This window comes from Argiope bruennichi, chromosome 7 (genome assembly GCF_947563725.1).
Source record: "Argiope bruennichi chromosome 7, qqArgBrue1.1, whole genome shotgun sequence".
NCBI classification, from domain to species: Eukaryota; Metazoa; Arthropoda; class Arachnida; order Araneae; family Araneidae; genus Argiope; species Argiope bruennichi.
Window position 1 is genome coordinate 111,126,437 of NC_079157.1, and position 25,833 is coordinate 111,152,269.

The 25,833-nt window shown below is 28.4% G+C and overlaps 2 protein-coding genes across 2 annotated transcripts in view; one reads left to right on the forward strand and one right to left on the reverse strand.

The window, feature by feature from the left end:
- Window positions 1-14,985, reverse strand: part of LOC129975537 (uncharacterized) — a 63,304-nt gene extending 48,319 nt beyond the window's left edge. Inside the window, exon 1 of the mRNA XM_056088597.1 lies at window positions 14,885-14,985. Within this exon, the coding sequence (XP_055944572.1) occupies window positions 14,885-14,985 (101 nt within the window). The remainder of the gene's footprint in view (window positions 1-14,884) is intronic.
- Window positions 6,807-25,833, forward strand: part of LOC129976080 (uncharacterized) — a 67,015-nt gene continuing 47,988 nt past the window's right edge. Inside the window, exon 1 of the mRNA XM_056089455.1 lies at window positions 6,807-7,249. The gene's annotated coding sequence lies outside the window, so the exon portion shown is untranslated. The remainder of the gene's footprint in view (window positions 7,250-25,833) is intronic.

A 25,833-nucleotide genomic window follows, 5' to 3' on the forward strand; every position in this document is an offset into this window, starting at 1 on the left:
CATGGTTCCTAATGTAGTATGGGTGTAAATGTAGATTATAAAATCTGCACAAAACTAATAGAATTTTCATAGTAAATAAATAAATAAATACAGCGAAGATGTTTTTTTTAAAAAAAATATAGTTATTTTCATGCGCGTTGGCATTTTATTGGATGTATATTGAATTTTAATTCACAAAAATTATTTACCAGAATTTATTTGAATTTTGTAATTAGTAAAATTCTATTCTGAGAAGTAGCATTAAGAGCAACATTAATATATATGTATTATTACATCAAGTATTAAATGAAAGAAGAGTTAGGTATTTGGGACCAAAGAACATTTAAGGTTGTCTTCCTTTAAAATTGAGGAAATTAGATAAAAAAAAAATTTCGCTTTAATAATAAATTACAAACTTCAGATTTGTCCACTATCAAACACACGTTCCTAAGTGCTGAAATGGAAACTCCAAGTAAACTTTACATATATGTGACAAACGGTGAAACTAAGAGTGATTATCCGAAGTCTTTAATATTGATTAACTAGCCGCCTTTGGCGACCAGCCGGTTCGCCAATCTTAATGCTCGTTAAAATTTTAATAGTTAAATATTTGTGATTCTTACTTTAATAGCTTCTTCATTAAAATATTTCAAAATTTCAAATTTCAATTCACTCATAATATTATAAAGGCCTTCAGTCATAACGTGATATGTATCTCTCTAATTTTCTGTTACCCCTCGTAGAATTTATACTTTAAATTAAAGTGTAAATGATTAATCTGCAATTAATATAATAATATTTTGTACTGAAAAAAAGCATTTTTTTTTAATAATATGATTACTGATAATAGAGTCACTGAGCGTTTAAACTTTATGGGCACTAAAGAATATCTTTCTTAATTTATGTATTATCTCAAGAATTTGTCAACAAAATTTTTTCAGATTCATCATGAACAGATCTATTAATTAACAATGTTTCATTTTAAATGCATCAAACACTAAGAAAATAAAATGAATCGTTTAAAATAATCGGTCGAAAACAGGTTTAAAAAAACTACTTAAAAAACTATGTACTTAAAACTATAAGCATATACAAAAAATATATATAACTAACATAAATACAATTTAATTACAAAAGCATGCAACTAACCTAAAAATAATTTAAATCATTGAAAACAGGTTAAAAAAACTACTTAAAAAACGATGTACTTAAAACTATAAGCATATACAAAAAATATATAACTAACGTAAATACAATTTACTTACAAAAGCATGCAACTAACCTAAAAATAATTTAAATCGTCCGTTAATAATGGTTGTCATGGCAACAATCGGAACAGAATGCGCATGCGTGAATTTTCTTCGCCAATTACGGTAACGCAAATGCGTGAATTTTTCTACGCCAGTTGGGGTAACGCTATGCAGATTATACATTTTTAATTTCCTTTATTCTGTGTTATTTTAATTCAAAAGTACTTCAGAATGAATCTGAAACATGGATTAATTAACAATCTTTAATTTTAAATGCATAAAACATTAAGAAAATAAACAGAATCGTTTGAAATAATCCGCCGAAAAACGTTAACCCTAGCCTCATTTCTGTTGGGAGAAAAAAAAATTGAACTCTTAGTCATTTGGCGGTGGGAAAAATGGAAGATTTTTTTGGCGGAAAAGTTGGCGGTGGGGAAAATGGAAGATTTTTTTGGCGGAAAAGTTGGCGGTGGGGAAAATGGAAGATTTTTTTGGCGGGAAAGTTAGTTTTTAATTAATAATTAAAATTCTAATTAAAATTTCGAAAAAAAGGGACCCCAGGTGCACATTCCCGACCTCTAAGGTATACATGTACCAAATTTGATAGCTGTATGTCAAATGACCTTGCCTGTAGAGCGTCAACACACACACACACACACACACACATTGAGCTTTATTATAAGTATAGATTACATTTCAAGTGAAGTTTGATGGCTCTAAAACATTTTAATAAGAATTCAAAAACTGTACGAAGAAAATTCATATTATGTATTTCAATTTTTCTGAGATATATCAAGAACAAACAAACGAAAGTCACGGCGCGAGTGCCGCAGCAGTTGCCAATACAATCTTTGAAAAAAAAAAAAAAACCCTCTTCTCTTTTTTGATGTTTGAAGTTAGCAAGGAAATTACTCGAAGTGATCAAACCCAAGCACCATTAAGTTGCGATTATTGTAACAAACTTGCTTCATTCTTTTGTTAATTGTAATCATTAGAGCAACCACATGTAACGTAATAAATTCTGTTTTTATGAAACTAATTGTCTTTACAATTTTACCGTGAAATCTTCAGGAGATTGACTTTCCACTGATTCCTGATGAATTAGACCACTTATGGAACAAAGCATGTCTTCGATGTGATGAAAAACATACAAACAAACAAGGTCATTATTTGTTCGAAACTGATAATTACAGCTAGAAGACATCATCTGACATTGCTCTTTACGCCAAACAGAGATATAATTTACGTTTGCTAAATACTCATTAAGATTTAGGCCTCTGATGATTAGACTCAATTTCTACCCATTTATCATCTAACACTTATTGTTATCTAAACACTTTTCATGGCTAATTAATGTTTGTGGTCAGATTGGAACAATACAAATGTGCGCGATCATCAAGAACGAAACATAGACATTAAAGTTGATTAGAGGAACAAATAAGATAAAAGAGGAGTTATTTTTAGATTCTTGAAGGGACAGACTCAGAGAATGACATACTTATTTTTCTAAATTTCCTGTGTTGTGTCTGGAAACGACTAAAATTACCGGAAGGAGTAAAATGAAACCTACAACCTTAGGGTATGCAAATTTCACAGCTGATGAGCTGGAGTTGTTTATGTTTTTTTTATTTGTATGAAGACAGATGTTTTAACATCGAGTTTCCAAGCAATACACAGTATTTCAAGACATAATACACAGTTAGCAATATACGTTTAGACAGCATAATCAGCATAAAATAAAATAATGAAAGCTCTTAATTTTTATGATCATATCTAAAATAAAATGGTGCTAATTCTTCTTTAAATAAAAAAAAACTTTGCAAATTTATACAAATGCGTAATGTAAGTTTATTAAATTAAATTAATTAACTTATTAATAATTAATTGTTAAACTTCCTTCACTAAAAATTAATTATTCATATTATAAAAACGGTACAAAAAAAATCCCATGCTATGATACATAAATCAGAACGCTAAACTTTCAAATATTTTATAATAGCTCTAATGTATGCAGCATAGTTTATTGTAGATGCTAATATGTTTATTACAATTTATGCACATTTATTTTAAAGAGAAAAACAATTGCGAATATCTTTAAAAATAATTCCAGTTAGTCAGTTGAAATTCTGGTGAACATAACATTTTGACCTATTTAAACATCTCTATACAAGAGGAACTAGTTCTATCTCTGTTATTCCAATTTTCTTGCTGACAAGAACTTTATTAACATAAAATAAGTAAAGACTTTCTTTAAATTAACTGTCAAAATGTGGTAAATATATTATATTAATGCCTTTGGAATGAATAAGCAAGACGAAAATTTTCTGGAAATATGTTTTGAGTTTATGAATAAAAAGCAATCCAATTCCAACCGATTTGTAAAAGTGGTTTTATTTTTTTTTATTTTCCCACTTCAATTTGTTTTATTAGGGAAAATACATTGATCTTTATCGAAAAATTACTATGCTTGCAATTTTGCAATTTTACTTTTGCCTTTTGTAGAATCATATTTTAATATAAATATAAATGTTTGGATATTTAATCTTTTATACTTTATTATAAACATATAAGCATTTAATAATGTATTATTATATTATTAAAAATGCTCTTGAAACTTTGTATTGCAATGCTTCATTTTGAAGTTATTATATAAATTTTATTTTATGTAATGGTTTCTTATTCTTATTTTTATATTTCATCTTTTCCTTGTTTTTAAAACTAAGTTTACCCTGAGTTGGCATATACCTATTTCTATCAAAGAGGTCAAAATGACCCTTTTCGGTATTTAATTAGAAAAATATAAATTGAACCTATCTATTATGAAGTTAATGTAGGAAAAACTTTTATATTTTCCAAATAATATGTTGATGCATGGTGTGATTGAAAGGCAATTCCTCTGTGTTTATTTAGTAAAAAAAAAGTGTTTCTTTTTAAAATCTAATCTAGGTTTTCATCTATTCTTCTAGCATCATCTTCTACCAAAACATTGATTCACATGTCTTCTTACTAATAACCTATAATAATCTCTATCTACCTGACTTTCGGCTTCGTCTTCTTGCTTCCTATATACACACATTTTACTAACACATACTTATTTCTATATTTATACCTACCTTTATCTATGTGCGTCCCTATCAAGCCGTTACATATTTAAATATAAATGTATGTATTCTCAGCAATGTAATCTCACATATACGAATCCAACGCCCTACCGACCAGGCTATCCCGCCTCTCGGAGCAATTTTGTCTAATTAAGTTGAATCTCTCGATTTATATTGTTCTACGTTTTAAATCATATTTCACTGATTTTGGAAAAGTGTGTTCTGAAAAAGTGTAAAAAAGAGATTATCTCCACAATTAATCCTTAATTCACAAAGAACTGGACTTGCATGATTTTGATTTAACATTCTTGAAGGTTAAACCTTTGCACTCGGAAAAGTAATTTGATGCACACTTTTTCACCTAATACAGAGGTTTGTTTATTGCTCTGAAAAATAAATATGCACAATTGTTTTAAGTCGAATTCCTTTGAAATATTAATTTACATCTTTTTACCGTTCTGCAGGTGTTTTTAACAATCAAAATTGAAAAATAAATAAATAAAACGTCAAAATGATGCACCGTCTTGAATCGTGACTGAGAGAAGAATTCGGGTGCAAAGGGTTTAAATTGTTCATTTGGTGATGCTTTAACTTGTATAATGTTGCGATTAAAGGAAAAAAAAGCTAAAAAAAAGGGTACACGCTTATTATATATTATGGACTAATTATCTAAAAACTGAACCCAAGTTTTAAATAACTATTAAAAATAACAATAACACTTATTAAAGTCATATAACTCAAGTTCGTTAATACAAAAAATAATTAAAATATCTAAATATCTACAATTAGAATAGAAATCACATTAATTAATCCACTGTTAAAACAAAATCTTCATAGAATTATTTCAAATCATTGTATTCCATGTATTTTTTGGATCAATTGTTGGTAATTCGAGGCTTAGCTTTAGGCGAAGAAAATTTATCTTTTATAGTTAAATACAATTAATTTATAATTATTTAGTGATTAATTATTAGCAAGAAGTATGCGATTTCCCAAAAGATGCCTTTACGAAAAACCATAGGAAATTCTTTTTATGGCAAAGTGCTTTAGATTATTTATCCAAAGAAATTGCGCAATGTTGTAGAAAAAATTAAATACAAATTTTGGTCGATTTCAATGAGTAAATAAAAACGTTCTATAATAAATGAAGCAATCTGAAGAAGTACATGTTAACCGGTACAAGGCAGGCGCAAAATTGAAATAGCCGTTTACATTATATCAATGTATAATTTAGTTATTTTTACATCCCATTTTGATTCAACACGATGGCTCTCTGGAGAGAATCACGTAATTTTCACTCATAATCAGATGATGTAAGCGGGAGGCATTTGTTTCCAGTGTATGTACTGTATGCTGCATCTCTGTGTTTATTGCAATAATCCACTGTAGAAACCATCATCTATGCTATCAGCGAATACATTCATTGGTTGGTGGAATGCTCCACTAAAGAAAAAGAGACATTTATCCCATTAATAATAAATAGGTGAGCACGTTATTAATGATGGAACCATTAATTCGCCAAATCATCAGGATTTCGTTTCCGGTAAAACCTATATGCTTATTTGTACATTCTTCTCATTTTCAAACTCGACCCCCTCCCCTACACATTTTAGGAAGGAATCATCTTCTGAATATGCATCAATCTTACTTCTCATTTGCTACCGATCATTGACCAGATTCTACATTCTTGCATTATTGGCCTTTCGAAATGTTAGAAAAAATTGACTGGCGTGTGCAGACATTTACAGCATCTCTATCCATTCTTTCTATTTTGTCAAAGAAAGGTTAAGTTTTGAATAGATCGTTTAAATTACAAAGTCGAATTTGAAAACTATTGAAATGAATTGTAAAGTTTTTTTAAACACAAATTGGATCCTTTATTCTTATTTAACATGCCTTATCTTATCGAATGATAGTAATTTGGTTTCAGGAATTCATCAGCATGATATCGTCTGGTAAATTAACTCTTTACAAAAGCATAATGGCCAACATTTAAATTCTCTACAAATGGAAATTTTAATGAATAAGGATCCGTTCCGGTTTCTCAAAAACAAGGTGCAAATACAAATACAAATAAACATGGCATTCTAAGCTTGATTGATAATCTAGGAAGTCATGTTTCAGAACTGACTGACAGCAAAGAATAATTTTACATTCAAAAAATGGCGAAAATTGAGGAAGAACTTCAACTCCTTCCAATAAATGAGCATGAGAACGTTGACCATTCAATTGTTCCATGAATGCATTCTAACTCATTATGAACAAAACGTTAGAAGGAAGCGAAAACGAACACTTCAATAGAACACCAAGCGATTCTTTACACTTCTCCTTTCTTCTCTCTTCACTTCAGTTTCCTTTTTTGATTGTTTTTATTTTTGAATCAGCTGACCAAGCCAATCTGACTCGCGCGCAACCAGTTTGAGAGAAGAGTTTGGTAGGGGGGTGGGAGGGGATGGAATAGAACTTTTCGCGGCAATGTAGGCCAAGAAAGGTAATCGCCATAACGACTCTCCGTCCCTATTTGGGAAGTAGGGCAGCAGCTTTCTCTCTCGTTTGGGAAAGGGGAGATGTCGTCTGCTGACTTTTCTTCACTTTCGAAACCACTCGCCTCGACTCGACCGGACATTGCATGCGGAGAGTCATAGGGAATACAAATCGTTTGGCGCTGCAGCCGTATTCCGCGTTTCCGCGCTTTTCTCGTATGGATTTCACTTGACGATTGCTTTTCCAATCTATAAGATGATAAAGTGTTTAAAAAGAGTAAAAAGGAAAACTGACGGTTCGAAAAAGTTCTGTTGATGTTGTTCCGTTGAATGGACGATTTATAACTATTATTGGAATACATGTTTCTTTTGGATTATTAGTTGTGGATTATTTTTTATATTCGCGTAGAAAAATTTGTCAAAATATTTTGTTCGGGTAAGTTTTTTTTCTCATTTTTATTCTAGTCTTTATTAGACTGAAATTAATTTAAATATTTGTATATTTTATATAATAAATTTTTATTATTTATACAGATAATGCCGGAAGTCATGTTGTTATTGATATGGGCAATAACATTACAATATTTAAAATATCTAGTTATTTTAAATCTCTTTTTTTATTATAAAGACATTTTTATGTAAATTGGTTTACAATGGAAGAAATCTAGGAAAATGGAAACTAATCAAAATACTGAAATTTTCTATACGATATTTGATTTTGCTTTTGTTTAGAGTTGTTAGGATATCTTATGTAATTAAAGTTTGATTTCACAAATAAAGTTTTTCGAAATAAGGTTTTCAAATACTAATTTTTATGAGTAAATGAAATGTAAAATACGTTTGTTTTATATATATAAATATTATTTTTAGTTAACGCTGAAATAAAAATAGTTTCTGGTATATTTTTTATAAAAAGCAACTTTTATCTAAAGGAGTTACTAAAAAATTCTCATTATAAGTCTGGAACATTATAATATTCCATTCGTTATAAATTTTCCCCGTAAGTTCGAAATTAAAATAAAATTTTTGTACTAGATTCTACACTAGATACTAGATGCCAAATTATATAAGTATTTTTAGTTTGTAGCATTTACAAAATACTAAACACTTTGCCAAATTTTTATCAAATTTACTGTATTTTAAAACTTTTTTATACACATAATCCTTAATTTACAGAGTATTTCAAAATATATGTTAGTTGTTAGTAAATATTACAGTTTTAAAATGCAATTGATTTGAAATTTAATGTTCTAAAATTTTGATTTTAATTACTTTGCAATTTTATTTCAAGATTCAAAGTGAGTCTAATTTTTTAAGCAATACAAATTAAAAAGTTAATCCCTTGGGCACTAAATTACTAAAAAAAAAAGCTTGTGGTAAGGAATAAATTTTTTTGGCACATGGAATAGTAAAGCAGTAAGTGATAAATAAAATTCTTTTATATGATTGCTATATATTGCATTGAGACATTAAGCAATTGGAACTGTAAAGGAAATGGAATAAATAAATAAACATACGAAACAGCAAGAAACATTTAAAATCAAATTATTTAAGAAGGGAAATTTATTAATTAATTGGAAGAGTAATGTATACGTACACTTCAAACCAGTTGATAAATGCAGTTAATTTTTACTAAATTCCAGAAAATAATTTATACAAACTAACTAATGAAAATTTTGACTTCATTTTATATGTTAAGTGGTTGAAAATAAATTAAAAAAATGTCCTTTAAAGAAGATAAAAATAAAAGACTTTAAATACGGTTAAGCCAAAGACATCACTCTGCTATGAGGGAAATCTTAAAGATAAAAATATATCGAAATCGGGTGACTTAAAGTTGCGTGCGAAGCAAATATCTCAATTTGGATGACATTAAATTCATATTGTTCTTTAAAATCAATACATGATTTGAAGATGATTGCCATCTATTAACTTTATTCAATATTGTCATTATTTAAGTTACATTATTTAATATTTGAAAAAATCGATAAAAGTACAGTAAGCACTTGAATCTATGTTTGAAACGAAATAAAACAAAATTTTTAATGAAATAAAAATTCCAAAATTAAAACATTATTATTCTTTTATATTTTATGAATAATTTATTATTTAGAATTAAGCATTTATTATAGGCTTTGGTGCTCATTAAAGAAATTTATAATAATAAACTTCTTAAAATCTGATTAAAATTAAGTACCAGCAAATAAAATTGCAACAACTGAGTTTTAAATACATACAAATGAAGTCCGATTAATGGTAAGTTAAAACACCATTTCGGTTAACTAATAAATAAAGCTTATTTAGTATTAACAGATTAGAAGTTTATTTATCGTAGGAATTGGATTACATGAATTTAAACACAGTCCTTGTTTATTAACATTCCAGCCTTGGACCAATATCTAACTTGTTAACAATGTTTTTTTCCCGAAATAAATCGAAAATTACTTTTTAAATCGCTCTTTATATGCAAAGCTTGTGAGTCAGTCTAAATAATTCACAGTAAGAAAGACTTTTAGCAACAATCTGCATTTATACGCAACGATAAATAAACGTCATCTTGCAAAATGTGTAGTAATTTGAGATTTGATTATCTGTCTGTCGAGGAAAAATGAATAAAAATTAATTTTAAAAAGTTGGAAATGGGAAATTCTGTTATTTTTTCTTCCAGATCTTTCTAGCATAATTTTTTTAAATTCAAATTTACTGAACTAAGAATTCTTTTATAAGATTTAAATTTTCAAAATATTATTCCACAAGTAACCAACACACTTGTAGGAACAGAAATTAGAACAGAACGCTTATTTATTGGATTATAATTGAAAGTGCAGACGAATCATATTGCGAAAAAAAAATAAAAGAAGATTCGAATTTTTAAACCGAAATATTGTTGCATTAGAACAGTTTGGATTTGATTCGCTTATCTGTATATTACACTTAAAATTTACTTTTAATTATATAGTAATGGCAACATAAACTCAAAAAAGTATTTATTTTTTCGGTACAAACGCAAATAAAATTACAGTAACTAAATGAAAAGTATTAATGTAAAATATATTTCAAATATTTTAAAATTTATTCAAATTAGAGAAACTAATTTTGTTTCCATACAATTTTTATCCCTCAATAATTAGTTTTTTTCCAACAAAATGCAAAATATATAAAAAAAAACAACCCTAGAATGTTTGAAACGCTTTTTTTAATTCATTAATAGATCTGTATTAATAAATAAAAATATTAACATTTCTTTTAGTTTCTAATTTAAAATCTAATTAACACTTTGAAAAACATTCTTTATTGATTTGCAAGAAGTAATGAAGCAATGAATGCAAGACACATGACATATTTTATAGTCGTAAGTCAAATGATATGCACTGTAGAATACTTTGAATGATTTTTTTCCCTCTATGCATATTATATAACACGTGTTGACAAGAGAAATTTACGTACAGTATGCAAATCTACAAATATTATTATGTTTAAAATTTCGAAAGCGTTTTATCGTAATTATTAATTATGTTGTTATTCCACGATTTTGCTTCATTTCTATGAGTAATTAGGACAGTAAACAGTATTTAAAACATTCATATCCATGAATTTTATCTCAATTTTCAACAAATTATCAACCATTAAATAATTAACTCGAAACAAATTAATTATTTAATTATTTTTATCTAGAAATTTTTTAATTATTTTTAAATAAAAATGTAAGATTAACTGAAAAATTTTTAATTATGCATTACAATTTTTTTTGTTGGAACCAAGGAAATAAGTTCAAAGTTATCCTTCCTATATGATTTACAATGAATCACTTGCATATATTCATATAAGTGCAATTAAGAAATAAAAAAACGCACAATATAGAGTTAAAGGCATAGATTAAAAAGTAAACATCCATTTAAAATTAAAAATAGATTAGGATAAAATGTTATTAAAATGATAAAATTACAATTACCGACTATTAATTATATTCTGAAAGCTACGTTATTTTGGTAACTCATTAAATCAATTCTAATTGTTAATTGAATTTATTCGATAAATATTTTTCGTTTCATTTCTTTAATTTATTTGATTAATAAAATTAATCAAATTAATCAATTAGTGTGAGTCATAACCGTCAGTTTTGTAAACAGGTTAATGACATTAATCGGTAATTATTCATTTTAAATGGTTAATCGCCTTCATTTCAACAAATACATATCTCTAATTTTTTACATTATATGAAACTGCATTTGACTTTCCAAAAAAAATGTCGAATTATTTTAAATAAAGACATTACCCTCTTGATATTTTGAATCATTATCGTAAGTCAAATGAATCTACTTATGTTTTCTTCAAACATTCTCTAATATATTTTATTTCTTTTCTTCTACGCAAAAGACATAACGATTATAAAGTTATAAAGAGAAAAAAGGTACTAAGATTTAATGAATATCGCCCATTTAAATCTGCAAGAATCAAAAACCAATCTTTGGAATTATATTTGAGTGCCATATCTGAGTGCCTAGATATATAACTACATTAATTTAAAAATGTGACAAACAAGTAGGATGAAAGTAGGAATGTGGCTTTTATTAAATAAGCAGGTGTGGTTTCGCCAAACTTTCTAGCATACTCTCTAAAAAAAGTGTCATCTCCCATCCTAAAACTGTGGACCTTGAGGAGATCTGGGAATGCCTTGCATGCACTGGGAAACAATGTTCACGAAATATCGATTTTTGGCGTGGATTTGGCATTTTTACTGAATTTATTGTGCGATCTTGGACTGTTATTTTGGAAATTAATCCATGCAATTTATCAATAGGTGCACGAAATTGGAATTTGTGTTTTAGACTCGTTGTTTCTAACCAATTGAAACCAAAATTTGACACAGAACTAAGCTTTTAGTCACAAAATTAAATACCAAATTTCATATATTTATTTAAGTCAATGCGCTTTTGAATTATCGAGCTTACATGCTAGGTAAACAGAAAATCAACCTCATGTTGGTTTTTCAAATTCAATTGATATCTATATTTTAAAGGTTAAATCTGCTACTGAATTTCATTCATATAGCTTTTCCCGTTTTGTAGTTATCTTTTTCGAGTAGTTATGTTGTTAAATTCGAGTATCTTAATTGTAATGTTGTAGTTCTTGTAGTTGTCTTGTTAAATTCGTGTAGTCGGACCGTTTCCTCTCAATGGATTTCTCTCAAAATTCAACAGAAATCTACAAATTTGACGTAAACATTCATATACTAAATTTCACCAAACTGGTTCAAAGCGTTTTTAAATTATTTTTCTTAGACATAGATAGATATAAGGTCAAAAATTTGTTTTTCGAACTCGTAAAGTTTAAAACGTGGGGATTCATCAAAAAAAAAAAAAAAAAAAAAAAAAAAACGAAATCAAAATCTCGAATTTTCTTTTTTTGATTGCAATACTCGTAGAATATTGTAATCGACTAATACTTTTTTGTGGATTATAATACTCTACGCGTATTGTAATTTAACGAGAAAGTAATAAAAACAATCAAGCTTTATTAAATTTTGGACAAACTCTACATTTTTTTTTCTTCTGCTTTTTTTTTGAAAGTACAAGAGTCGTAATACAATTATTTTTGAAACTTGTATTTTGTTCATAATTTCAGATGAGGATTTTTTATACTTTAGTTATTGCAGTTATTTACTTGCATGCTATCATTTAAGATTAAAAGAAATATTGAAAACATTTGTAGTTATTGATTTATATTACTTTTGCGTTGCTATTTTATCCAAATGAAATACTTTTGCATTTTTATAATATTTAATGGCTTGTATATTATTATATAAATGGTTAAAAATATTTTTTTAAAAACTGTAAAAGAGGATATATAACCAAATTATTGAATAACAGAATAATCAAATATACTAAATTAAAAAAAAAATAGTTTTTGGAATTTTAGGACTGTTAAAAAACATTTTCTTCTACTCATGGTTCCGAAAGTTATCTTTGGAAAACATGAACATTATAAAAACAATAAATAACAATCCAAAACTGTCATTGGAAAAAGATCTTGATATTTTTAGTCGAGTTTTATAGATGCTACTTAAGAATGTTTAGTTGCAAGTTACGTAGGTATAACAAGTTTTGTTCAAATTTATAAGTGGTGTTTATATGTAGTAAAGACAATTGGAAATTTGATATATATATAATATGTCCTTGATAATGACAACATATTAAGAACTAATTATTAATTTATACGATTTTATCTAGCAGATAAACAACTTTTCATCTCTAAATAAAAATGAGTTTCGTAATTTGAATTGTAATTAAGACTAAGTTGAAACGAAAATAATAACTAAAGCAAAAAAAAAAAAAAAAAAAAGTGAAGGTTAAAACAAATGTTCTTTAACAGCCATCGAAGAAGAATTAATTTAATTCCGATATTTAAAATTCAATCAATTTCAATTGCCTTTGTACAATGACAAATGATGATTTTCAAAGAACAAGTAGCGCACGCATTATTTATATGCAAAATTCATGTAAATGAAAGCAACAACTAAAATATTAAACTTTTATTCAAACAGTAATTAGTGAATATCGAATAAATTAATCTTTATAAATGTTTTTTTAGACTGTTTTTAATACAGTGAAAATATTGAATACACTCTTTCATAAATTACAAATACCGAATGGCGATTTGACTAAAATCTGATAAGTTTTCTGTGTTGTTATAAGGACTGCATATAATACTTTATCCACTAAGTTCATTTTGCCTTCAATTTCTCTTTTTCAGGCGATCATACTTAATTCAAAAAGTATAATTTTATAAATTTTTAGAAATCTAAATTTTACATCGATGTTCGTCAAAACCTTAGAAACAATTCTTTTGAAGATTAAAATACTACACGTATTTTATTTACAAGAAAAAAAAGAGGGAGAAAGCAATGGTCATATTCAAATCATTGTATTTTTATCTTTTAATATACGATGTTATAATGATACGGATATTGATACTTTAAAATCTCCTTGAGTTTGGAAAAACTTTTTTAATTATTCTTTCTTGCCCGCCATGTACAGCTTGTGTTATACTCACGAGAGTTTAGAGTGGTGTTCTGTCCATGCATATACATCTCAGAAACGCTGCAACAGGGATGCATTGAAATTTAGCAAAATTTTCTAACACTAAAAGAGTGAAGTCCTTCAAAGTAAAGATGTGATTTTTCTAAGCATAATAATCAATTTTATTTATTGTACCTGTACGAAACTCAAAATTCCTGTCTTAAATGGTAATATATTTTTAATGGTTTCATTTATTTATATGTGTTGGCTTTCTATATAGTTAAAATCTAAATGCATTTATTTATATGAAAATAAATCAGAATGAAATCATTAAATACATAAATATTTTAGCGTTATAGCTGTCAAAAAATCTAAATAGATAAATTGATTGATTTCAATTTACGAAATTTTCACTGAATTATGAAATAAAAAAATATTAAACATTCATTATAATGAATTTAATGAAAGTACTTTTTTAAAACAAATTTTTATAATATACTAGAAATTAGATTAAAAAATTACTGTCCATTATTTTAGTCTTTTTAATTCTTTTTTATAAGTATTATGGAATCGCAAAATCAATTAATTCTGAAATTCATTGCCAAGTGATTCTAAGTGTATGAAACTAAAATTCAACTATGTTATTCGATTGAAATTGAGAATCAAATTTTGATAATATTAGAACAAAGTTATTCTCATCGAGAACACAAAAGTATGTAAAATTTGAAAATTAGAACTTTAGAAAAAAAAAGGCAAAGTCAAGTGAAATAAAAATGTTTAAACAGAATTAATAAATCGTCAGTGGCAATGGTAATGTTGAATACATTTAAATTATTTGTATTGATTCCTTCGACAATCTTTGTTAACATCAATTGGAAAACATTTGATGGTGTAGCACATAGCGCAATCTTGAAGATCTTTGTAAGTGATATCCTGATATGGAAGTATACAAGAAAATGAAATGGAGAATACGTTCTCTTTTATTTTTTCTGTAGGTGATAAAAACAATCGCTGTAAAGATAAGTTGCATGCATTATTCAAATACAATTTACCTGACTCTCACTATGACGCACGGATTAATCTCTAGAGGCAGAGGAAGCAGATGCGTTGACTGACAGATAATTGTTGAGTCCCACTCTTTCAAATGAGTCATTTTGCCTTGATGCTTCAATACAAAAAATTGTTGTCGGAATGTTTGCGCATTTATTTCTTGACTCTCCTTTTGAATCCTTATAAGAATACTTTAGGAAACACCTGCCGTGCACATTATGGGATTTAAATAGCAATATGTCTTCTTTAAGGAGCCATTTGCGAGGGATAAAGTAACAAATAATTTGATATTTACCAAGAACTTATCAAATCCATTTGATATATTCAAAAATATATAAGCTAACCCATAATAAATCCAAAGCAATGAATAATTATAATTAAATTCTCATAAACTAAGTATTGCTACAATAAAAACCAGCTGGAGTAGTGTCCGTAAAACTTTCTCACTTACTCTCTGATGAAAGCGTTATCCCGAGAACGCCTTGGCCGATATTGGCGCTCAATAGTTACGAAATAATAATCTCGGCGCGAATTAAACATTTTTATTGATTCTATCATGTGATCTCTTGGCAAGGATTTTGGCGATTAGTCCCTGGCATGCGGTTAATAGTATCCGAAAATTGAATTTTTGGTTTTTAGACGCGTTTTTAACAACCGATTGAAACAAAAATGTGACATAGAACTGCAATTGTAGTCACAAAATTCTATTCCAAATTTGATTTATTTAAGTCTTTCTGTCTTTGAGTTATCATGTTTACATGTTTCTAAAAGTACAGACAGACAATACCTTGTGGGATTTGGATCAAAATTATTAGGTGTCTAGACTATAGATGTTAATTCTGTGTACTGAATTTTATCTGCCCAGCTCTCTTCTTTTTGTAGTTATCGTGTTAAATCATATTCGAACAGCCGGACAGACAGGCTTCCTTTAAGCGGATTTTGCTCAATATTTTATAGAAATCTACAAATTTAATATAAAGACCGTATGCCAAATTTCATATGTCTAGCTCAAAGCAGTTTTAAGTTCTTTGTCACAGACAGATGGACGGACATTATCTAAATATGTATTTTTTAGTACTAAGTAAAGATTTACAAAAGTACCTCCTACTTTTGTAAATCTTTACTTAGCTTCCTCGAAAACTAAGCTAAGGTTATTTTTGATAAAAATGCAAAAATAAATCATCTCTCATCTCCCACGTACTTCCCATTTCTAACGAAACAAACCATCGAATTCCGCATTAAATGTAACACTAGTAATCAATTGAAAAGCGATAATTTACATACTGACACAATTAATTAACGGATATCGTGCAACCTTAAATAAACAGCCCATACATTGCGGGGGATACAGAAAAACAATTATTTCTGATAATCCCATTAATCACTTACTTAAGAGGATTACGTAAATTAATTGGGATTTTCACGCCTGTTAAGTAAGAAATGGGTTTCAAAATTGATTTTATCAGTTTTTGTTCCTAATTTGCAAACATGCGGAATGATTAAAAATAAATACATAAAGGAAAATGAGGTAAAATACGAATTACCTTTGTCATTTTTCCTCTGTTGCAAACGTTGTTGTATTTGAGGTATAATTTAGTCACTCTTGATGGATGAAATGAATGTTCTCAATTCAGATTACTTTTATGTGTATCACGTATAGCTTAAATATTTTTTTTTGAGTCAAGCATTAAATGTATTTGTTAGTTTTTGGTGTATTTGTTAAAAGGTTTGGCGTTTATGTAGAAATGTTTACTTCAGCATCATTCGAACAGGGACAAGTTACGTTTTAGGAAGATTTTATACCAATTAAAGATGAATTTATTCTTGATCTTTAATTGGAATATTAATTAACGATCTTTAATTGGATTGGTAATTAATAAAAGAATATATTATTCCTAATTCCTTCACATTGCTTTTCTCGTTTTTTGAAATCACTTGCCGCCTTTGGAGGAACAGTTTGCTTGCCAATATTGTTGATCTTTTAAGTTATTAAAAGATTAATATGGAATGCATTTTTTAAAATGTTAATTTAATTGATACGACTTAAAATAAGACTTTAAATGAATCATTCTGGAACAAATTAAAATTACATATATTATGAAATATAAGCGTAAGTGAAAATTCTATTTCGCAATTAATAACAAAAAAAGGTAATTTTTTATCTTAATTTTAATATTAGTAAAAGTACGCGATTTATGTTTAATGAGTTTGAATTTCATAACATTAAAAATGCAATTAAAGTGGGCATTACTCTTTAAAAGCTTTTTTTCAAACCAAACCTAACATTAAAGGTATTGTAACATTATAAATTAAGCTTGAAGAATTTATTAAAAGCGAAGAAAAGAAAACTGTATAGAAATGAATTATTCAAGAGATACTTTTACGAGTTTTAAGATAATGCAAAAACCTTTTTGGGAAATTATTATTTTTGGAAGTCATCTGTTTCCAGTAGATAAGTCATAGCGAGTATCCATAGTGATGGTTAAGCCTATTTTCACTCTCGATTATTAAACATTCCGTTTAAAATTTATTTCCTAATTTCTTTACATCTTTTGACAGAATGAAGTGTTTGAGATGGCGAGCTGAATTATGCGCAGCTGTAAAAACGCTGAATAAAGCAGTCTGCTGAAATTTTCGTACATCGATATGTTTACATTTTATTGTTGCCATTCCGTAATAAGTAGAACGTACGTTAGTGTTTTGTATACAGAGGTTTTTACTGTTTTTCAATTTTATCTCTGAACTAGCCTTAAAAACTACAAATGAAAAAAAAAATGAATTTTCTCCTCTCTGCTATAAATATGAAACAAAATAAACGAAAAGGAAATTTTTGTTTTAAAACTGCATAGAAATATTTTATAAAATTGAAAATTCTTGAAAAAGGTATTTAAAAAAAAGCAAACTATGGTGTTTTTTTTATTATCAGGAGGACAACATTACCAGATGCAAAGAATTACTACGGAAGTAATGAAAGATACTGTTTGAAACGCGTGTAAAAATAAAAATATATAATCTATGGAAACTTTTAGACTTTTGTATATCGAAAGCTTAGAAATATGTTAAAATGTTATTTGAATGATCTAATTCCTGATTCTCAACTTTTGAGGAGTAAAGACATGAATGATTAAAAAAAATCTAAAAAAAAACAAAAACTTTAGCATTTAAGTAATAACATTTGGACTTAACAGCAATTAATGTTATATTTGGTGATTGTGCAAAATTTCATGAGAAACTCAAAATTTCGCTCAAAATATGCAGTCATCCTTACACAAAATACCGCTTTAAAATACATTAGCACTGCATTTAGAACTATTTAATATAATATAATGATACGTAAATAACAATCGGCTTGAAATCAAATAAAGTTTTAAATTCAGTGAACTTAAAAATTATTGAAATTTGAGCAAGAATAGATACATTTAGTTAATGCAAAATAAAATGCTTATTTTAAATACATAAAAATATTATGTAGAATAAGATATTTATAATTCAAGGGTAATAATTTAAATATGTAATCTCTTATCTATTTATATTGAATGTTTTTAATAACTTATACAAAATTCATGTGATTGGTATATATTTCGAAAACAGATTTAACTGCAAACTAATAGCAAAATATTAAGTTATTAAGTTAATACAAAGCTATTAAGTGTCCATGCATGTGAAAACTGATAGATGGTCAACGCATTAAGAAATTTAGTTTAAAATTTGACACAAATCGATACTTTAGATGCTAAAATAGTTTCAAACATAAACTTATTCTTCGAAGTTTTTTTTAATGTTTTTTGATTATCATGTACACTTATTATTTGAAAGCTATACAAACTTCTTTCTTTCTCTGGTTTTCCTTCACAATTCGACACAAGTTGACAAATTTGGTATCCAAAATTTTATTTAAAAAAAAATTTAAAGCGGTTTTGAATTACCATGTTTATAAACAGATATGATTCCCAAAATCTATTGGTCATCTCGCTAAAAGTTCAAATTTTTTTTATTCGGCGAGTTCCTTTCTGCTCGAATTGCTAAGTGATTTCAGCGATTCGTCATGTTTTTATCGATGATCTTAATCATCATCGTTTACCTTTTTTTAACTCTTCGGACCCGGACATGCAACGTTATTGAGGAAAACTCCTCACAAAAACATTAAGTTTTTAAAAGGAATTGGTTAAAACCATTTTATCTAAAACTCCATATTATTTATTACTGTAAATGTTTCTCATCACTGTAAATGCCAATGTTGTTGTGGAAAATTCCTCACAAAAATATTTTTAAGATTTTAAAGGCAATTGGTTTTAACCATTTTATCTAAAACTCCATATTATTTATTGTCTATGGCGTCACCATATTTTTTTTACATTTTTATCATAGACTTTTAAGCATCTTTTGTTCTTTTTATTGATGGCTCTTTGAATTTTTTCATACAATTTTTTTTCTTATTGATCACGTGTATGATGCAGTATAGCCTTTCGGGGCTCTAGTGTCATTAAAAGCAATTCTCCATTCCAATCCCAAAATCTATTTTTAGGACTCGGAGAAATCTGAAATATGGAGATTCTTCGAAATCGCGAGTTTGAATGTGAAAATACTTTCAATACTTCTTCTCTACATACTTCATACACGAGGAATTAAAAAGTGAAGAAGTGGGATCATGGTTGATTGAATGGGTGCCGCATTCACTCCTCACTTAAACGTCTCTATTCCCTATCGCTTAATATTTCAATACTTGGTGGCCTGGTGGTAAAGTTTCAGGACCGAAAGGTTTCAGGTTCGAGTCCCTATTCCACCGAAGAACCGTCATATAAGCGGTGCTGGTGCACGTTAAATCTGTCGGGACCAAACGTTCACCCGCTGGTGTGGTGTGGAAGTATGGAGAGGGGTGCCAGCTCAGGTGTCGTCCGCATCATCTGATCGCGGTTCAAAATTACGAGGTCCGTCCAAAAATAGCCTTAATGTTGCTTTAAAACGGGACGTTAATAGAACTAAAATTAAATTAAAAATTTCGTGCGAAAAAACTACTTGAATTCAGATTTCTCTAATCTTTTTTCACTGCACCACTTACATATAATTACAAGAAATATATTAGATCTCTCTTGTATCAGTTACTGACAAAATCCTTGGCACCTTCCAATCGATTACAAACTATACTCAAATAAATCATTGAAGCATTTCCCAAATTTATTGAGAGAAAATAAGAGATAATTTAACATATTTACGTATAAATCACAAACACTACATTCGCAACTATCATCTATGAAGAAAACTTACACCTCTTAGTCACGTCTATACTTGTCCAGCATTTGTATTATTTTTGATAATCCAGAGCTTGGATGGCGAGTCACGTAACATTTCAAATTTAGTTTAATAATAATGACTGAAATAATTACACAAGGGCTTGCACCTAAGAATTTTTTTTTTATATTTCTTAGATGTGTATGATAAATAAAATGGCTAAAAGTATGAAAAATATTAATTATAATTAATTTTCCTCGATTTATATCTTTCTAAATCAGGTCAAGAGGTTTCCCTGAAAGTTTCTTGTATATTCCCAAATAAATGTTATTTCTCCTTCGCCCGATGTAATAATGGTGGATCTTGAGGACTTCGAGTGTCCAGATTTTTATTTTTAGAGTTATAGCTTCGTATGAAAAACACATGAAAGATTTGTTTGAAGAAAAACTTATAGAATATATAGACGTCTTTTTATCAAAAGACTGAAATCAAAATATGATATAGAACTACCTTTTTTTAGAAGATCACATATATCTAGATACATTTACCTGAATCAATCCTTTTGTGGGTTAAATGAATGCGAATATATATAATGACAGGCGGCCCAACCCATGGGTGGATTTAGTACAACATTTGATACAATTCTGTATTTTAGATGATAAAACTATGTAACAAATTTTATACATTTATTTTTTTTGCATTTTGTGCTTATCATGGTCAATTATATTCGGATAGATAAACTTCCTATGTATGTATTTTATTCAAAATTTGATTAAAACCAACACATTTGGTACATATACAAACAAACATATACAAAAACATATACAAAATTTCACCCATCTTGTTCAAAGAGTGTTTGAAGAATTTTATTCGTAAACAGACAGATATCATTTGAAAGATTTGGTTTTCAGTCTCAGAGAGATAATATATGTAGATATGTAGGTTCGTTAAGATCTTGAAATCGAATGTTCGGACGATTACAATATTTCCTCATCGTATATTTCATAAGCGAAAAATTAAAAAAGGATTTGCTTCCACACACAAGAAATAATTTTTCTTGCTATCCATGAAGAAACCAGCTGGTGTAGTCTCCTCGAAACTTTCTCGCATACTCTCTAATAAAGGTGTTATCCCAAAGAACATATTGCATGACATTGGCGTACAACAGTTACGAAATATTAACCTTTGGCGTGCATTTACTATTTTTACTGAATCTATCATTTGATTCTTAGCTATTTATCCCTGGCATGCGTTTTATAGTATTCGAAAATCGAATTTGTTGTATTGGACTCGTTTTTAGCATCGATTGAAACAAAAATGTGATACAAAACTACACTTGTATTCGAAAAATTCCATACTAAATTTGATATATTTAATCTTCACTTTTATATGTTTCTGAAAATTCGACTCAAAATGTGGTCATTGCTTTTACCGATGGTTCTTCAGACTCCAGTCTTGACCAGGGTGGTGCCGGCATCTTTTTGACCTATGCAAATGACAGATCTGAATCCCACAAAATATCTGTTGGTAAAATTGCCTCAAACTACACCTGTGAGCTGGTGGCTATAAAGGAGGCTTTGAATCTCTACCACACCAAAGAAATCCAAAATTCTAATGGACTCTTATTATTCTCGGACTCTCGTTCTGCCCTCCAGGCCATATAAAGAGGAAACTCCCAGCTCACCCAAGATATCATCCTGCTACTAAACGAAATAACTAAGGCCCAAAGAACCTGCATTCTCCAGTGGATTCCGGCACACGTCGATATCGAGGGAAATGAGAAGGCTGATATCCTGGCCAAGGAGACCCGAGAAAACCCTCAACTTTCTTACAGCCTGACCCTGACTGATGCTCCACTCCATCCCTGCCCTAAATTGTGATCGTACTGTATCCACAACCATTGCTAAATTGAGGACTAAACACTTCAGGGAAATGAAAATATCTTCCGATGGCCATCGAAGCTACAGAAGTTGTCCTCACTGCATTGATACTGGACTCTCCCCCCGACCATATCTTTGATTGTCCAGCCATTTTGCGAAGCTCTTCAAGATCCGTCTCGATTCACCGCATTAACTTCTCTACTCTACAGAGGTTATTGATGTGGCCAAAGCCGTTTTAGACACTTTTGGACAGATCTAATCCTATTGCACTACTGGACAAGACAACAACAACATATGTTTCTGAAAGTAAAGACCGAGAAATGGCCAACCCCACGTTGGATTTTGAATCGAAATTGGATAGGTTCTACACTATAAATGTTAAATCTATGAAATTGATTTATCTTACTCTCTTCATTTTATAGTTATCGTGTTAAGTTTTATTCGAACCGCCCAAGGGAATTCGTATACCAAATTTCATCCGTCTAGCTCAAAGCGTTTTACAGTTATTTTTGTCATACACATACAAACGAACATTTTGCAAAAATGTGTTTTTCGAATTCAGGGAGATCTAAAACGTGGTGATTCATTAAAATCTCTAGTTCGAAATTTTAGGCAATTACAATTCTTTCTCTGTATGCTTCTCGAGGAAATGAAAAGTTAACCATTTCATAGGTAACAAGCGAGTTTGTCGCAATATTCCAATTAGGTCTCAGTTTTAACGAACTGCAATCAAACCTAGTCAAATCCGACAATTCAGTGCATTACGTCAATTATTCTTTTTCAAATATTAATATTCTCTCACCTCATTAAAGGCATGATTATCATTACTTTTATGTATTGCGAGTAAATACTATAAAAAGTATTGATGACTTTAAAAGTTGGCTCACAAAGTCAACAAAAATCATTGCGCGAGTACCGATTACGGAAAAATTACTTCAAAATGATGCTTTAAATGTGCAGGCTTAGACATTATGATTGGAATTCAAAGTCAACAATTTTTTCTGCTTGGTAAATAATAGTTTGGGCGTAATCTTATTGGCGTAATCGGTCGATGACACCATATTGTGTAGACTCTTTAAACATCACGACATGAAAAGAAATGGCAGATAAATGGCGAATTCTTGTTTTTCGAACATAAAGACCCGAACTCTTATTAAAATAACAAAAGCATACCTAACCAGTAGACGAAAGTTGTCCAACTAGTCTTGGAGGTGTAGATAATGGACCATATTCATTACCAGTTTTTTTCAGAAAGCTCACACAATAAGAGAAATATAGCAGTGGTCTCATACAAAGCCTTAAATTCGAAACAATGGCAATTCTACAGCGATAAAAAGATTCAAAACTCGTTGTGAAGTGCAATGTCAGTACCATCGTGAGTGGGAGACTGAAAATTGTGAAAGAATTAATTTTTTTTGTTTTCTCAATAATTCTTGTTTTAGATTTTTTTTTTACAGCAGAACTTGTTGGAAAATGCAAATTTGTTTAAATTTATTCATAAAATATTTTTGTTTATTTCTGGAATGCGTGTATAATTATTTTAGTTACATGAAATTTGAATTAGAATGAATAGTCCTGTGATAAAAGTTCGTGTAGTTCTTACAAATGCATGCATTTTTATTTTTATAGAATAAATGTGCAGGTTTTAGAGAGAAATTTTAATGAATTGGAAGTTCAAGTTTTATAAATCAATAAAGTTTTTTTTAAAAATAAATATATTCTTAGCAATTAATTTTGTTTAAAGATTAACTTTCCAAAATTATTTTTCAAGTGATCTAATTTTTTTATAAATGATAAATTTATTACTTTTTTTTTTGTCAAAAAGAAATTTTAGAAGAGCATTTGTAATACATCAATCAGAACATTTTTACTTGCACAGAATTAGAAAAAATTCAGTTCTACATTGTCCCTCAAATTAAAGAGAAAAAGAGAAATCATTCAGATTTATACTCTGTAAATCTTTTGAAATTAGACCCTACTGTAGTTGGACATTTTAAACTATAGTCTAGCCTAAATCTCTAAAACTGGCATTTTTCTAGAGATTGGTATTTTATTTTCAATTAGCTAGTTTTGGTAACTATCGCGTTTTTATGAATTACTACTTGCAAAAAATTTCAATAAAATATTTTAGCTTGGCTTTCTTGATTTCCCGAGAAAAGCTTTCTTGATTTTTGCATTTCAAATTTTGATAGGAATATGATTCATGTTATATTAGAAGCCTTACATTTGTACTATTCATTGTGTTATGCACCTTACTATTACATTCCATCTGTAATCTCACTAAATAAAATTGAGCTTTAATCTGAAACGGAAAATGATTAAATATTAAATGATCTAATCTTTAGCTTGATGAAGGAAAACATTTGCATAAAATATATAAAGATAATCAACAATTGGGTTCATCATTGAAAGTTTCTATTTATGAAGTATGTTCCATAATTTTGTAATTTCAAAGATATTTTTATTCGATTAAAATTTTAGTGTATTGCTATAAAAAAACAAAACTATATGATTAAAAAACGATAATGTGTTTTTTATATATTCATTTATATTACAAAGCAGATTCATAGTGTTTAAAAATATACAGACTATTAAAAATATTTCGTCAATGCTTGCTTTCGAATGTTTTTTTTAAATTCCGGATATGTTGCATAATATTTTCAATATTTATATTTTTTTTATCCCTTCAACTACAACTGCTACGAAACTCAATTCAAAAATTGCGTTAAAACCAACCTTAAAATGAAATATAATCCATACGAAAAAAAAATCAAAACATCATATCTAAGTTTTCAAACTTATGAAATCAAACGCGAGTACAAAAATTTTGTCTTACATTGAAAAATTTTAATCTTATAGCAGTTAAAATAATTGCAATTGAATTGAAAGTTTTTGAGTAAAAAATGCCGAAATTCGCTTAATATTTCATTAACCAAATTTAAAACAAAACTAAATAAAGATTAAGAAGTACACATTCTCAGTTTCCAATGCATCTTTGTACCAAATTTCTGAGATATAAATCCATCGGTCTGCTCTCTAGAGCGACAACAGGCATGTACACCATAAAATCTGCCATTATTATTGCAAAACCTCTTCATTCTTTTACTTATTTCTACTACTAGACTAGCAACTATCTGACGACCAGGTGATTCTCCGAGAATATCGATTGTGTTTAGCTTCAATCAAATTTCATATGCATAATTATGAAGTTCATGAGTCCTTCTGCAAAGTATTTTTAAGAAATAAATTATGATAGACACTAAAATTCGTTTTATTTCAATTGTCTTACACTTGTCAAGTTTATTGTGTAACTTTTTGAATCGAATCAAATCTCAAAATATTGATGAATTATTAAAAAATATATAAATGTTCTTCGTAATAAATCTTATCTTTTTAAATAATAATAAACATAAAATAATTTTTCTTTTAATTGCACATTGTCTTTCGTGGTAATGGGACTTCATTTTCTTATTTTTCATACAAATTGTACAAACAATAAACAGAATTCGCTTCCTTAGTTTTCTCTAATAAAAGAAAATCACGCGTTTAAATTTTTGACTAAACAATGAAAAAGGTTTGAATTTTTCGGCATTAACGTGGATAATTATTTAAATTTTGCAAAATATAATTTTTATAAACTGTCAAAATTTACGAAGAAAATGCACAAAAATTAAATTTTTATCATTAATAAGATTAAAAATTTTTTTCAATATAATGTGAAAAAATATTTTTTGAGCAATGTTATTTTTAGAAGGTTTCGCCGTAAAATCGCAAATATTGCTTATTTTTAATTAAAATTTTAAACAAAGAAAGAAATCGTTTCGAATTTTACATTCTCGTCT